Source organism: Esox lucius, chromosome 3 (genome assembly GCF_011004845.1).
Source record: "Esox lucius isolate fEsoLuc1 chromosome 3, fEsoLuc1.pri, whole genome shotgun sequence".
NCBI classification, from domain to species: Eukaryota; Metazoa; Chordata; class Actinopteri; order Esociformes; family Esocidae; genus Esox; species Esox lucius.
In genome coordinates, this window is record NC_047571.1 from 3,631,525 (window position 1) to 3,648,621 (window position 17,097).

General features: G+C 42.0%; 1 protein-coding gene across 8 annotated transcripts in view; it reads right to left on the reverse strand.

Moving 5' to 3' along the window:
- Nucleotides 1-17,097, reverse strand: part of chd7 (chromodomain helicase DNA binding protein 7) — a 72,576-nt gene that overhangs the window by 12,528 nt on the left and 42,951 nt on the right. For all 8 annotated transcript variants that reach the window (XM_029119041.2, XM_010906155.5, XM_029119035.2 and 5 more), the window contains exons 13-23: nucleotides 16,054-16,230; nucleotides 14,394-14,636; nucleotides 13,842-14,028; nucleotides 13,515-13,725; nucleotides 12,138-12,333; nucleotides 11,706-11,873; nucleotides 11,401-11,580; nucleotides 11,127-11,237; nucleotides 10,175-10,383; nucleotides 3,860-4,059; nucleotides 63-225 (exon numbers count right to left, since the gene is read on the reverse strand). In XM_029119041.2, coding sequence (XP_028974874.2) covers nucleotides 63-225; nucleotides 3,860-4,059; nucleotides 10,175-10,383; nucleotides 11,127-11,237; nucleotides 11,401-11,580; nucleotides 11,706-11,873; nucleotides 12,138-12,333; nucleotides 13,515-13,725; nucleotides 13,842-14,028; nucleotides 14,394-14,636; nucleotides 16,054-16,230 — 2,045 coding nt within the window. The remainder of the gene's footprint in view (nucleotides 1-62; nucleotides 226-3,859; nucleotides 4,060-10,174; nucleotides 10,384-11,126; nucleotides 11,238-11,400; nucleotides 11,581-11,705; nucleotides 11,874-12,137; nucleotides 12,334-13,514; nucleotides 13,726-13,841; nucleotides 14,029-14,393; nucleotides 14,637-16,053; nucleotides 16,231-17,097) is intronic.

Genomic DNA, 17,097 nt, shown 5'->3' on the forward strand with positions numbered 1-17,097 from the left:
CAGACAAGCTGTTGCTTGGTAAAAAAGTTAGAAGTCAATGGGTAGAGGTCAGAGGTACGTACTTGTTACAGTGGTGTTTCAGGTGCCTCTTGTAGCTGTCCTCCTGCAGGAGTAGGTCGGGGTTGCAACTGGCCAACCACTCTGCCCTTGGGAGCTGTGGAGCAGTGGGCGGAGCTGGTTTCCCCTTTTTCCCCTTACGACCCCGTGGAACAGGAGTAGACAGACCTGCAGCAAGAGGAAGCCATCATTTAATGCTTTATTAAAGAGTTTTTGAAACCAAGCTGCATCAGTGTGTGTGTAATGGAGGCAGCGGTCTAACTCTAGGCCACAAACATGTCATTGCAATACTATACTCTCCATGAGAGAACTGGAAATTTTTTTTTTTTTTTTTACATCAGCAGTTGACAGTGCTTTTACAAGAAATCCCGCCTGAAACCCCTAAGAGCAAGCAACAACAGGGATGATGCACTGTGGACAGTAAAAACACCCTAAAAGGGCCAAAACCTACAAAGAAACCTAGAAGGGAACCAGGCTCTGAGGGGTGGCCAGTCCTCTACAGGGGGATTAGCCACCTCCATAAAATCTTTAGTTTAATCACAACGTCTAACCGTTTATAGTTGCCAATTCCATGTATTGGTTTAGAGGGTAGTAGAAAAACAACATACAAAAGTAATTAGTGCAGTAAGTGAGCACAAATTGCATAAGTTAAACCAAGTAAGTAAAATTAGGAGGGTAAATAATTTGGTACCAAATGAACCAATCAAAAGAGGGATCTTAAGAGTTAGGACAGGTCGCAGATAAAGACAAGCAAGACAGTCAATTTGGTGTTAACCATATAGGTGAACGCAACACACCATGCCGAGAGGAAAGGAGAACTCAGAGGATATAAAAGGGTAGGGAAAGCACATCAGTCTGGGGAAGGTTATACAACCATCTCAAAAAGATTTGCGCTCCATCCATCCATTGTGAGGCAAAATAATTTACAAATGCAGAGCAATAAACATGAAAGCAAGCGGGCCTAGAAATGGACGCCTGTCCAAAATATCCAAAAGGTGCACAAGAAAAATTATAAATCAGATAAATGCCATCCAAAGCATAACATCTGGAGATTTGCAGTCCTCAATACTTGCATCTCAGGTTACGGTGCATGCTTCAACAATAAGAACACTGACTCAAAATGGTATTGAAGTTTAATTTCTAGACAGATTAATCCAAAATTAACCTTCTTGGCCAAAGCTGTTTGGCTAAAACCCAACACTCCACACCACCAAAATAATCTTATCCCAAAAGTCAAGCATAGTGATGGGAACGTCAAGATCTGGGGCTGCTTTTCTTCCACAGTACTTGGTGGACTGCATATCATTAAGGCAACCATGAATTCTGAGAGATGCAAAAAGATTATTGAACAAAATGTCAGTCCATCAGTCAATGAGCTAGAGCTGGGACTTCCAATTAGACAAAGAGCTGAAGCATTCAAGCAAATGACAGTCTCAGTAGAAAAAAGACTGGCATTTCGGATCGGCCAAGCCAAATTCCAAACTTCATTCCGATAAAGATGCTGCTAATGGAGGTGCTTCAAGCTACCGAATGAAGGGGTTAATACGCTTTGCACACATGAAATATGAGTTTTTGTTAATTAACTACTTAAATAAGCAATGAAAATATCACTCCATCACACCCTGGATACAACCTGTTCCAGCCCCTCCCCTCTGGTAGGCGCTACAGAGCACTGCACGCCAAAACAAACACACAGGAACAGTTCCTACCCAGAGGCAATCACTCTGATGAACAGTCAACTTCAGACACTTAGTGCCAGGCACAATCCATGTATAACAACCCAGTAACTCTGACCCTAACATCCACCTGTTTACTAATTTTCTTGTCATCCTGTAATTCAGTGCGGTTCATACTGTATATATACTGTATATCATATCCACCTACCTCACGTACATTACACCTGCACATAAATAACGTATTAATTCCAGCATTGTTTGCACTCTGCTCCATTACACTAGATATATATAGATTACGTCCACCGTCATTATGTAAATAATAATACCTGTGTACAAATATTTCCAGCACCCTTTATACCCTGCTCATTGCACGATTGTCTCAGTCTTTTTATTGTTTTGGTTTAGTATGTGTATTTATGGGTACTGCATATTGCAGTCGGTGACTCTTGTTTAAAGTTTAGTTATTTTTTTTATGAGTAAACAAATCATGAGCCTGTATAATCCAGAGTCAAATTCCTCGTATGTGTACACACACCTGGCGAATAAAGCTGATTGATGTTTTTGAATGTCTCCTTTCTTTGGAATGGCTATTATAAGTTGGGGTTTAGATAAGGATTTCATGAGTTTATTTTGATATTTTAGACTAAGGTTCACATATTTTCAAGTATCAGTGTATACATTTTTAAACCAATCATATTCCAGTGTTTCTTTCAGGATGAATCAAACGAGTCACGACTGAGGAACGAGTCAGGGAAGGAAGGTCTCAAATGTATAACCCTGCCTTTATTATCCAATCAGACTTGAAAGGAAATGAGGAAGGATGCAACTGAGCACTTCCCTTAGTTGTGGGACTGTGACAAATCCTAATGGAGGTTAACATACACTGCTCAAAAAAATTAAGGCAACACGTAATCACAGAATAACAACCAAGTCAATTAAACGTCAGGGATAATCTGTCCAGTTAGGAAGCATAAGCGATTGTGAATCAATGTCACCTGTTTTGGTGCAAATAAAAAAAGAGACTGGTTTTGCATGTGGGGCCACAGATTTGCTCTCTCCTTATCCTTCCGGACTGATTCTTCTCTAGTTTTGCTAGTGTCCTGAGGCAGTACCTGCAGCCCTTTCAAGTTGCACAGACAGTCCAGCTCCTCCAGAATTACACATCCATACGTGCTGTTGCAAGAAGGTTTGCTGTGTCTCTCAGTACAGTCTCAAGAGGAGATACCAGGAGACGGGCCGTTACACGAGGAGAGCTTGACAGGGCCATAGAAGGGCATCAATCCAGCAGTAGGACCGGTATCTGCTCCTTTGTGTGAGGAACAGGAGAGCCCAACAAAATTACCTCCAGCAGGCTACTGGTGTGCATGTTTCTAACCAAACAGTCAGAAACAGACTCAATGAGGGTGGCATGAGGGCCCAACATCATCTAGTGGCACCTGTGCTCAAAGCCCAGCACCTTGCAGCTCGATTGTCATTTGCTGGTGCAGTGGGCCCTGGGTTCCTCCTGGTGAAGGACAATGCCTGGCCTCATGCAGTCAGAGTGTGTAAGCCATTCCTGGATGACGACTATATTGATGTCATTGACAGGCCCTCAGGTTCCCCAGACCTGAATCAAATTGAGAACCTCTGGAGCGTTATGTATCGGTGCATCCGAAGCCGCCAAGTAGTGCCACAGACTGTCCAGGAGCTCTCTGATGCCCTGATCCAGGTCTGGGAGGAGATCCCCAGGACACAGTCCACCAATACATCAGGAGCATGCCCAGACGTTGTCAGAAGTGCATATAGGCACGTGGGGGCCATACACACTGAGTTGCAATTATGAAAATCAAGTTGGAACACTCTGTGATTTCAATTGTTTAGTTTGATTTAGGGCGTAAGTTTGAATCCAGCCCTCAATCAGTTGGTAATTTTGGTTTCCAGTGACTGTTGTTTCATCATTTTGTTAAACGAATTATAAAATATACAGTAAAAATGTTGATCTTTAAAACATTTCCTTCATTGAGACACTGTGATTTAAGATGTATACATCTCTTGCTAGTACAGGGAGCAAATGTGGGTGGGTCAAATTAAGTGGTTAAGCACAGGGTTATGTCACAGTAAGAGTGGGGGGGGGGGTAGCAATGTACCGGAGTGGTTGGAAAGAGTGCGACTCTGTCCGTCCTCGGTGGGTGTGATAAGGTCCCATATGAAGCTCTTGATGTTCTCGTCGCCACGGTAGTGCAGAAGGCAGTAGGCCAGCAGGGCCCGGCAGATGGTCTCCACGTCTTGCTCCCTCAGGGGACGCTTGAAACGCCCGTGGGAGAGGATGTCACCCCAGCGGCCCCACCTAGCAGGGAGGAAACAGGGGATAGAGATTGAGAGACGGTGACAGACAGAAGAGAGTTGAGAGAAAACAGGCCAAAGGATGGGATAGCGAGGGTAACTGAGAATGTGAGGCTAATTAACAAAAAAAGTCAAGAAGCCAGTGAAAGAAACAGGAAAGTGTTGCTAATTTATAATTTATCACAAACTACATATACAGACTGGGGCTAAATGTCTCATCACTACCCTACGCTGCTAAGCTTTGTCTCTCGGCACTTCAACCATGGTTAATCTGATTTTAGGACATCGTTTGTCAATTACGTTGCTAGCCGACGATGGGACACCACTAACAAGCCTGACCAAGAGCAAAACGCAAACGAGTGATAACAGGGCAAAGGCTTTCTGCACGCCTCCTTGCACAAAGCGTTTCTGTAATGCGCTGGCTCCACATTTGGTGGGCAACCCCGCCGACACCCAGACACAGGCGGGTCGTTTATGGGTCGAGGCAGAGTCTGGGAGGGGGTGGAGATGGGAGACTATGGAAGCACTGTCAGTTGAGTGGAGTCCTCAGATGTGATGGCTCTAATTTGCCCTATTGCCCCAGGGTCTAGACAGTACAGTGGAGCTGCTGCAGGCCAGCCGTGAGTGCCCACAGCAGAGGGTGGGGAACAAGCAATGAATGCGCATCAGGTCACTAAGTGACCATTGTGCGGGTGATGTACACTGCCTTTGGAAAGTATTCAAACCACTTCACTTTCTCCGCAATTTGTTATATTACAGACTTATTTATAGTTGACAAGATGTATTTGTATTGCCACCATTCTAAAAACACCACCCTCTAATGACAAAGCGAAAAAAAAAATTGAAATACAGTGGGGAGAAAGTATTTGATAACCTGTAAAATCGGCAGTGTTTCCTACTTACAAAGCATGTGGAGGTCTGTAATTTTTATCATAGCTACACTTCAACTGTGAGAAAATAAAACAAAAATCCAGAAAATCCCATTGTATGATTTTTAAATAATTAATTAGCATTTTATTGCTTGCCGTAAGTATTTGATCACCTACCAACCAGTAAGAATTCCGGCGCTAACAGACCTGTTAGATTTTCTTTAAGAAGCCCTCCTGTTCTCCACTCATTACCTGTATTAACTGTACCTGCTTGAACTCGTTACCTGTATAAAAGACACCTGTCCACACAATCAAACATACTCCAACCTCTCCACAATGGCCAAGACCAGAGAGCTGTGTCAGGACATCAGAGATAAAATTGTAGACCTGCACAAGGCTGGGATGGGCTACAGGACAATAGGCAAGCAGCTTGGTGAGAAGGCAACAACTGTTGGTGCAATTATTAGAAAATGGAAGAAGTTCAAGATTACGGTCAATCTCCCTCGGTCTGGGGCTCCATGCAAGATCTCACCTTGTGGGACATCAATGATCATTAGGTAGGTGAGGGATCAGCCCAGAACTACACGGCAGGACCGGGGCAATGACCTGAAGAGAGCTGGGACCACAGTCTCAAAGAAAACCATTAGTAACACACTACGCCGACATGGATTAAAATCCGGCAGAGCACGCAAGGTCCCCCTGCTCAAGCCAGTGCATGTCCAGGCCTGTCTGAAGTTTGCCAATGACCATCTGGATGATCCAGAGGAGGAATGGGAGGAGGTCATGTGGTCTGATGAGACAGAGCTTTTTGGTCTAAACTCCACTCGCCGTGTTTGGAGGAAGAAGGATGAGTACAACCCCAAGAACACCATCCCAACCGTGAAGCATGGAGGTGGAAACATCATTCTTTGGGGATGCTTTTCTGCAAAGGGGACAGGACGACTTCACCGTATTGAGGGGAGGATGGATGTGGCCATGTATCGCAAGATTTTGGCCAACAACCACCCAGCGACAGCCATGAAACCTGAAGGATCTGGAGAAGCATCTCAAGGTCCTGGAGTGGCCTAGCCAGTCTCCAGACCTGAACCCAAAAGAAAATCTTTGGAGGGAGCTGAAAGTCTGTATCGCCCAGCAGAGGTGGGGGAATCGAGTCACATGACTTGAGTCTGACTCGAGTCACAATTTTCAGGACTTGTGACTTGCTTGATTAAAGTATGAAAATGACTTGACTTTGACTTGAGAAAAAGTTACTTGAGACTTGACTTGAAGTGGAAGACTCGACAATGACTTGAACTTATAAACAAACAGCAATAAAATGATTTTGTGACATCAGCACCACTAATCAGCATATGTGCCTTTAACGCTGCACAATTCAAACCGCGCCAAAAACGGCAGAGAGTAACGTTAGTTGAGCTCCACAAATAGTATCGTTTGGATACAAGGACTTTGAACTGGACTGTGTGAATAAAAAAAGATTTGCCAGATGCAAAATATGCAACAACGTCAAATTTCATTAGTTATTTTAAGAACCACAAGGAAAGGTAAGAAAGTAATCTCTTTATATTCAGTTTCACTAAGATCTATAACGATTAAGTTACTAATGTAATGAATTCATCTTTTGTTTGTCATAATTTGGCCTTGGTTGCATATTATGTATTTTTTTTTTCTTGTTAGAAATGTGACCATTATCATTACGGAATACGTCTGGTAAATATATGTAAGGGAATTTGACTATAACAGTGGCATAGCCTGAATTTTAATGTTGATGGGCATCTTAAATTGAGCGGGCATGTATATTATTACACGTAGGCTATAATGTCTGTATTAAATGTGGGCATTTTCAAGTGTTTGTGGACTGCGTGTGGAAACTAAAAAGCATTGTGCTTACACCATAACAGTTAACTTTACTGCATGAAAGGCTAACATGGAGGCGCCGATGTGATTACTAGCACCTAAACATTTGGAAGAGTTTATTTTTTTTTACTCATACAGACAAGAATAATTACAGTGTAATTACATATTAGGCAGTTTTTCGGTCACAATTAGTTTATAAGGTTGTTATTATCAGCCCTTATTACATGGATTGGCTGAATTCCAGTGCAGAATGCGTGTTATTTCTTGATAACAGACCATTGCCATGAAAAACAGCGCGTTGCTATGGACGCAGCAGAATTCTAATCAGAGACGGAACAGACCATTTTCTTTAGAGGAAGCAATACAATCATTTTTATATCAATAAATTCCTTTTGAAATCAATATTTTGTGTCAAATTATAGATTTATTTGGTAGGTAGCCATGTAATAAGCGGGATAAGGTATAGCGAGGCGGTTGTTATAGCGAATACAACCCCTTCAGGCTGATTCAAGATCCCTCCACTTCGTCCCCCCAAAAAAATTGTACCGCGGAGGAGAAAAATATTTGATTTTGAAATCGAGCTTCGCACCGAGCGCACGTCAGAAACAGAGGACAGTGTGTGTGTGTGTGTGTTCATCTCTTTAGTACTGTGACTTGACTTGCTTAGGGTGAACCCTTGACTTGACTTGCTTGATTTATCTGAACTGTGACTTGACTTGACTCGAGACTTGCTGGTTAAGACTTGAGACTTGCTTGGACTTGACCCATGTGTGACTTGTCCCCATCTGTCGCCCAGCGACAGCCACGAAACCTATCATTTGGTGGAGGAGTGGGCCAAAATCCCTGCTGCAGTGTGTGCAAACCTGGTCAAGAACTACAGGAAACATGATCTCTACTTGCAAACAAAGGTTTCTGTTCTAATTATTAAGTTCTGCTTTTCTGATTTATCAAATACTTATGTCATGCATAAGTGCATATTTGCAATAAAATGCTAATTACTTAAAAATCATAGTGTGATTTTCTGGATTTTTGTTTTAGATTCCATCACTCACAGTTGAAGAGTACCTATGATAAAAATACAAAGTTCTACATGCTTTCTAAGTGGGAAAACCTGCAAAATCGGCAGTGTATCAAATACTTGTTCCCCCCATTGTATGTGGCAATTTCTTGCGTGTAAATGCGTATTCAGACTCTTTATTTGGTATTTTGAAGAAGCGCCTTTAACAGAGATTGCGTCTTTGAGTTAGATTCTCCATTGGTTTCATGGTCACCTCCGTTAGTTACTAAGTTTTGCCGGAAAGCGAGCCATGGTGGTTCTAAACCTCTTCCATATTACAACGAAGCCCACAATCCCCCTGGGAACAATAAATTCCTTCAGTTTTTTTAAAAACCTTTCCCACACCTGTGCTGGGAAAATTCTAATGTCTGCAGAATTATCCTTTGAATCCATGGCTTGGTTGATTGAACAATTTATTTTAAAACACTTAAAGGTTAGCTATGCAATGATGAATGCCTCAGAGCTGAAAATAAACATTTTAGGAGGTTCTGTTTAAACACATTGAAAATTGCCAACAACTTTTGTTTTATTGCCAACTTGTGAGCAGTACTTGGGGAGGATTCAGTAGAACTTAGGTATTGTAATATCAACAACTCTGTTGTAGTCTAAAACAAACTGTTGCCATTGACCAACTAAAATGCTCTATACAGTTGCAAACAGTTTAAACCTGTTAACATACATCACCCCAGAACCAATATCGTTAGAGCAACATGCAAACCATAAATTAGTTTAATAATAATGTAAAAAATTAACAAGTGATGTCTTTTAAAAGATGCCGTTATGTGCCTGCACTGTGAGTGAAAAGGAGTAAAAAGGGTTTCAAGACTATGTGAAAGGTTAAAGCCACATTATGAATGTCCCTCTTCAGCAAATAGGTACCCACATTGAGCGTGCCAAAGCACAAGATAATCAATTGGCCAATCAAGAGCCACACAGTTTCCTTTTAATTAGTATTTTTAATAAGAGTTTTCAATTAAGAAATAACAGTATTCTTATAATTGTTCACTCAAACATTGTATGGCTCATTATTTTTGGGTTTGTGTTGCATCATTTTACAAATAACTAAGAACTGATTGTGTAACTGTTTACATGACATTTTTGCACAGTACCCGAAACCTTACAATGACCCTGAAACCAAAATTAGGCCCCAAATGTGGACATACCGATACACCCCAAATTGGGGCACATTTCAAAAAAAAAAATTGTGCTTTGTCATTATGGGAAACTGTTGATAGATGGGGGGGGGAATCTATTCTAAATTACGTCTAAAACAAAATGGAGACAGTGAAGGGACATTAACAATTACCGCAGGCACTGTATGTGTTGAATATGTGGTGATGTGTTGGATCATAGCAGTGCAGGCAGAACTGATCTTGGTTCTGTTGTGTGAAAGTACACAGGAATGTTAGTGTCCTTGTGGGTGGCTCAGATTGCTGTGCGCTTAAATGACTATACGTGAGCGTGCAAGCATTAGTTTTCTGCAGATGTATTTCCGCCCCTACCCCACAGACCACCGCAGCATAACAGACCAGTATCCTGTTAAGTGTTTAACAACGCAGGCAAGCGTACATGCTCAATCTCATCTTTCAACAAAGGAGGGGAAACCATACAGGATATGACATCGCTCAGCGGACTTCCTGGCCAGGATAAGACGTGAAAGGAAGTGTGAGGAAGTTAGTTCCTTCTGGTAAGCCACCAATTTTGCCATTATTGGGGAATATTTTTTGGGTTAAATATGCAGGGATTTGTTAGGTTGTGAGACATTTAATTATGAATACTAGGGATGCTCTAATTACAGAAATATGTACATGATACATATATTTGATTTGATATTTTATCACATTAGGTATATAGAATCTATTTCTATGTTTTCAACTTTAGCAGTAAAAAAATAAATTGGGAGTTATGTTAGCTCCGGTTTGGTGAGGGTAAATTGAGTGATGCGACATCTTGTTGGACAGCTAGTTTCTAGCCAACAGACTTTGAGATTTGTAGCTAGCAAGCATCATTAGTGAAGCTAGCATTGCTATCACATTGTTGGTTAACAATTTGAGACAGATCCCTGAGGCCAGCTCAACCAGGGTGTCGATTACACAGTGCAAGGTTTTAGTTTTGAAACACTGCTGATTGGTTTGCTCTATTCTTTAGGGGAATGAACATGATACTTAGATAGGATATGTGATTCCCTAGCTTTCCACAAATGCAGATACCCCCTGAAACAAGAGCAAAACAACTCCGACGAAAAAATTCAATAAGGTGTATACTGGATTGAAACTATACACCACAGTTTGGAGATGAGCCTGACTGCAGAAAGACTAATGTCAGTGATATCCACTCACCCATAAACCAACAGGTTCTTCTCCACCCTAAAGCACTCGCTGCGAGGGTACCCCTGGGCTCGATCCTGGGGCCTCCTGGGTTTGGTCAAGGGCTTCTCGTTTTCACCGTCGCTCTCCAGCTCAGAGAACTCTGCCAATTCATCCTCTTTCATCGAGCTGTAGTGGCGTGTCTGCTTTCGCACCCTAGGAGTGTCTATCACCAGGGTGTTCTGAGAAAAACAGAAAAAGCACCACCTATAATAAATATAAACCTACAAAAATAATCCTGCCCAATACCCCCAGATTGTTAAAACACACACACATATTTGTTTTTGTTGAAAAACTCATCCCGGGATACTTGCACAGCTGACACATCTGTTTATGCGGATGGATTAAGTGCCGTGCTCTAGGCTCTTGAGGAGAGGGAGGAAGAGAGCACGGGAGCGGAGGAAGAGAGAAAAGGACTTGATCTAGACTGACTAAGTGATGTCTCTGTTCCCCTCCGGCAGCAGCGTAAGCTGCTTATGGCCTCTGGGTCCACTGAAGAGGGGGAACGCGGGGGTAATTAAGAAAGAGATTCCCACAGCCGCCTTTTTAAATGAGCTCGCCTTAGCCCAGTTATGACTGGGGCTCCATGCATGGCTAGCCTGGGGTAATAAGCCATATTAATTAACGCTTTAGATTAGCGTATGTATGAGGGAGAGATCAGGGAGAGAATACCATTGAGCTCCCTTACTGTAGCCTGGTGTCTAGCGGGAGGGGAAACGTTATGACCACGTATGGGGTCGGTTTCTCCTATACCCATAGTAAATATAAAAACGGAGCATTTAGTCACAAGAGTCAATATGACATCCTTGTTATTAGCCTCACATTCCTCAAATAGCCAGCACTGTCTTTGAGTGACTGAAAACTAACCAAGACACAGTTCTGTGTCCTTGGTCACTCCGACAAACACCATTGCCCAGAGGCTCACCCGTCCATTGATGGCATCAACATCAAGCTCCGCCTTCTTGGCCCACTTCTGCCAGAAGTCTGGGTCCTCCAGGGAAATGTCTGTCCTGTTCCCGGCTGCCACGAAGCTTGCCTATGTAATTGGAGGAAAACCAACAAATACAGCTATTCTTCTCACAAAAGTGCTAATTTGAATAGAAAATCCCTTCTAGTAATTCAATGCATATGGTAATGAACAAACATTTACTTCATCAATGTGCCATTAGAACACATTGAAAACGAGGTATTGATGCTACCTTGGCAAAGGTGGACCCCTTGCCCTCAGACTCTATTGTGATAGTCTGCGTTCGTCTTTGGAGTATCTGGTCGATGTCCTCTTCGCAGAACTTTGAGCCCTCATCCTCCTCGTCCATTAGTGCTCCGTAGGCTCCTTTACGAAGGAGGTCCTCCACCTCTTTCTTAGACAGCTGAGGAACCTGAGGTGGAGCACATGAGTATTTTAGATGTATTGAGTTCAGCACAATGTAAGTTTCCCTTATGACAAAACACAGCCAAGAAAAAGGTTGAGCAAAGACAGAAAAAATTCACAGATCAGGTTTACCCCGTTGGCGGCATTCTCTCTGCCACTCATGGATTGCAGCACAGCCTTGTCTAGGCCCAGCTTGAGGCTGGCCTTGTCAAACATCTCCCTCTCATAGGAGTTCCTGGTGATCAGTCGGTAGATCTTCACAGCCTTGCTTTGGCCAATCCTGTGGCACCTGGCTTGGGCCTAAAAGAGAAAGAAAAAGAGGTGAAACCCGAGACAAAAAAATTCTTAAGATTCAGAGAAACACAGATCAACAGATAACCATGAAGCGGTGTACCAATGGTGAGATAACATTTGTGCCCTGCTTGGTTCACTACTGTCTACACCATGTCGTCATTAACATGTAAATAGGACTAGTGCTGCCAGAATTCAAAACACAATTCTTTATATTTATTATCTGAACAAAAAAACAAGTGGTTATACCATTTCCAAGTACAGTCATTTTACCTGTAAGTCATTCTGTGGGTTCCAATCCGAGTCAAAGATGATGCAGGTGTCTGCAGCGGTCAGGTTGATGCCCAGGCCTCCAGCACGGGTACACAGCAGGAAGACGAAGCGGTCAGAGTCCGGGCGTGAGAAACGGTCAATCGCAGCCTGCCGGAGGTTACCCCTTACACGGCCGTCGATACGCTCATACGGGTACCTAGTCAGATGGATATGGTTAAGGTCAGTCACAAACATCCTCATTGTCTATGTAATCATGAAACCAATCGTGCATGTTCTTCCTATGCACTCACACAGATCTTGTAATTTTTTTTTTTACTTTACAAAATAATATAATTACATTTTAACAGCAATGAAAATTTCAAGATGTGAAATCTATGTAGGTATTGGGCAAAGATGTCAAGGGCAGCTGGTAAACTAACGGTTAGAGCATCAGATCAATAATCTAAAAAGTTTTTTTTCTTGAGCAAGGCCGGCATCCATAATTGCTCCGAGGTTGAGGTAAATTAAATTGCGTTAAGATATTACTTTACAAATTAAATATAAAATAGTATTTACAATGACAGCAATGGGCCACTGACAAGGTGGTGCCTGGTGCTTTCCTAGGTGCTGACCTTGAATTTTTGTAGCCACGTGTTTTATCAGTGTTCAGGGTTTTAGACCACCATCTATCAGGCTCGGGCAATACAATGTATGCCAGGATATTTACAAAAAGTCATAGGGAGAATTTCAACACTGTCAATAACTTAAATTTAACAAAATTAGATTATTTTCTATGAGGCTTACAGAACAGCTGAGCATTGCACGATACGCAGGTGTCTAAAAATAAACAAGGGAGAAAGCAGGAGCTAGTGAGCCATGTGGTTTAATTAGCAAGTTGGTTAAGTAAATGGCTAAATTAATAAAGAGACAGGGACCAGACCAGTGTTGGCTTTCTGTTATATTTGAATGATGCTCTGGCTTCCGTTCACTTAAGCCTTTGCGTGCACACAGACTGCTACAACCCACAATTCAGCTTTTGGGTACATTTACACATCTCCTTCACTTTCGATTTTTAAACTTGCCCAATATGAACATTTGGAGCTAGCCAGTTCCTATACTTGTAAATGTTAAGAAACTTGATTCCCTAACAAAATCTTTCAGTTCTTTTGCATAATTAGCTAGCATGTATGCAAAATAAGTTAGCATTCAGATAAATCCCACCGTTAGCTTTCTTTTCTCTGTTTCACTCTGTCAGTCATTACCTATAAGTCATGAGGAAAATCGGTATAAAGCCTAACTAGTTACTTGTATAAAGCACTGAAAACTGCTGCTGTAAAACAGTTTAACATGACTGATTGAGGAGAATGTCCTTTAGGAGTCAATTGACAAATGCCTTACCGTTTCTGGATGAGGTAGTCCTCTAGGATGTCCAGACAGCGCACCATCTGGGAGAAGACGAGGACCCTGTGTCCTCCGGCCTTCAACTTGGGCAGTAGCTTGTCGATCAGCACCAACTTGCCTGCTGCCTGGATCATGGCCTGCAGGTGGAACTCGGCCATCTCAGCGTGATGGTTCTCACGGAACTCCTCCAGTATTTTCTCCTCCGCTCCTAGAACGACAAAACAATGATAATTGGGGGGGGGGGGGGCGGCGGCAGTGCACCAAATAAACATTGAGATAAATCTAAAATAATTATTTTGGAATTTGTTTGTGTGTGATCAGTACCGTTAATAAGGTAGGGGTGGTTGCAGCACTTCCTCAACTCCATCATGGTGTTGAGCAGGTTGGGGACTTGGGCCCCTCCACCTCCCCATGCCCCACCACCTCCTCCCGGACCTCCTTTAGACAGGAATGAGAAGTTCTTCTCCAGGATGGCCCGGTAGTATTTCTTCTGGATGTTGGTCAGCTCCACCTGAGTTGAAGAGAACAGTCGGCTAAATACAATGGCTTGCATTTAGCAAAATTTGATGTACAGGCCAATCCAAAAAAATTATAGTTGACAAGCTTGTAAAGATAGTACAGCAAATCTTAGTTTAAAACAGAGTAACATCAACAAGACCATACTTGTGTCAGAAGTGGGACAACATCATTAAATGCTTGTCTTGGTCAGGTCTGAGGCACAGTTGAATCCAACATAAACGTAAAAGTAGATTTCTTTTTCCTTAAGGACATTGTTGCTACTTGCAAAATTGATGTGAAAAGGGGCATTCATTTAAGAGCAAATCAAATTTGCATGGCCTTAATAGAGTAGAGCCATAAGGAATACCGTCCACATACCTCAATGATGGTCTCCTCCTTTGGGGCCAGGTTCTTCTCGACATCCTCCTTGAGACGCCGCAGCATCATGGGCTTCAGGATGCCCTGCAGCTTCTGAACTTGTTCCTCGGTCTTCAGGTCTCCAAACTCCTGCATGAAGGTGTTTTCTGAGGGGAAGCGTTCTGGCTCTAGGAAGTTGAGAAGACTGAAGAGCTCTTCCACGGTATTCTGTAGAGGAGTTCCTGTCAGTAGTACCTTGTGCTCCTACAGAGGACAAGGGAGAATTTAATTGTTACCCCTACATGACAAGACAATTTATTATTGTCTAGGGGTCGACAGAGCTCCTAGTAGCGCATCTTGTGAACTTACATTTCAAACAGATAAAAATGACCTAATAAGCTTCCCAAATCAGGTACATTTTACTGTTTACCATCATTGCCAGGTTTCATTCCTGTAAAAATGAATGAATAAAGTAAAACGTTTCTGCAACCTTTCTGTGATGTAGCCATCTGCAATGAAAGGGGGTTTCAAAATAGAAAGTTAAGAGGGTCAAAGAACTAAAAATACGCTTAAATTATTACAGCACAAAAGCGCTTTAGTTATTACAGCACAAAAGCAAAAAGCATGTTGGTTCCAATTCTATGAACCGAATGTATTAACATGATAACAGGGAACCAAACAACATTATTACTGACATTTTCGGCTATTGAGTCACACTTAGAGCATGACCAACCTTGGTATAAGTGACATGCAAGAATTAACATTACTTCAAGTTTTTTGCTAAGTCAGCGTTCCAAATAAACGGTAAACAAAAAAAAAAACTAGCTACTGCATTAAAAAAAACATGATCTAATTAATGCAAGAATCAACGTAACCCTAACCCTATTTAATGTTAGCAAAGTTGACTTGACTTTTGCTAAAACTAGCTACCATCATGTAAAAACATAAATACAGTCCAGTATTCTGTTTTATATTGTTACCATACTAGGAATTTTAGCTAACTAGCTGCATTTGCATTGACGTTGTTACACAAAAATATCACTGCATAAATAAACTCAAACATAAGCGTTAGCTATCTTTTACTGCAACAAAGAGCCTTAGGCAGGGACTACTGCGTATCAGATGTGGCTGATTTATCATGTCAGCCCTATTAAATGGGGGCCCGGAAAAAACGCTTTCCAAAGACTTTCTGCTAGTAGGCCAAACCAAAACATTAGCTCAGGTATTTTCGGTGGAGTAACGTTAGTTACTTTTGTCATTAGAGAAAAAGAAATGTGTTGATTGGTTATACATCACAAGTAAATAGACAATCTGATAATTCTGCGGGCAGGACATTGAGCAATACAAGCAGAAACCTTTCAGAGAGATGCGGCTGCCAGAGAAGCACATTTAAAACCAAGTACTTTACATATCAGCAGTTTCATCAGACAATTGAACGACGCAGATTGTAAAAAGCATGAATATTGAATCAAATTATCGGTCAGGCTGATAATCGGTCGACCCCTACTATTGTCACATTGATGAAGTCCTTCAAGTCTGAGATATTAAGAGTGCAATCAATACACACCCTTTTCAGATTTTCCAACTAGTTCAATGGGAAGTTGGCATCCAAACCTAAAAGCCTTGAAGTGTATACACAAAAGATGTCAATGGTCAACGTTTGCCTCCTGTGCAAACTCACCATGTCCATCATTTTCAGGCCCTCCAGCAGTTTGCAGTTCCTGTTCTTGAGACGGTGAGCCTCGTCGATGACCACACAACGCCATGGGACACTGCGGAGCTCAGGGCAGTCGGTCAGGATCATCTCAAATGTAGTGATGACTGCATGGAATTTGTAGGCTCCCTTTAGGATGCGACCCTGAAGGGGGGGAGGGGGTCGTCACACTGGTAAGAGACTTCGTTTTGCCATGCGACTGAAGAGGGGAGGGGGACTATGAATCTAGGCCATAGGTTTTCAACAAGGGCACAAAATCTGCCCAGGACTGGTAGATGAAAAAATTAAATGTTCGGAGAGGAGCCCATCAACAAAATTACATGTCATGTTGTGATTGTTTTACAGATATCCATGTTCTATGAAATAATTTACATTTAAATGTTTATATACAGGTTGGTAAAGGTGTTACTAATAGGAAAACAAGTAATACATGACTTATTGTAATGTGAAAATATTGTATGAAACCCATGAAGCACACCTATTAAAGGCTTTATAACGACTTACACTCATTAAGAATGTATACTGTATGTGCGCATGGGTCAGGATTTTATTCCTATAATCCCCAAATCAAAACCTCCCTCACTGGTGTGATCTCTGTTGGTTCAGTCACTGTCTCACTACTCTCTAGGCCACTCTGTCTTCCAACTCCTGCCAGCTGTCCCTGAGCCTGGTCCTCCCTCCAGTACCTCTGCCCCAGCATCAGTCACTGGGTCACTACTTAACAATCCTTTTACCAAAACTAAAAACCACATTTGAATTGTATAACAGTTACAGGAGGTTATAGAAATGAGATTATTAATAAAATTTTTAATATAAAGTAAAATGTTTTGTCAGGGAAATGTTTTGCCTTTGTGGTCACCTTTTGTAAAAGCACTTTGTGACAACTGCTGGTGTAAAAAAGGGCTTTATAAATACATTTGATTGAGTTGCCTTGCTAACAAAGTTTCCATTTGTCGCCTCTTTGTAGAATGGCGCTATTTTGCCTTTTTCCATGGTTTTACAGGCAAAATA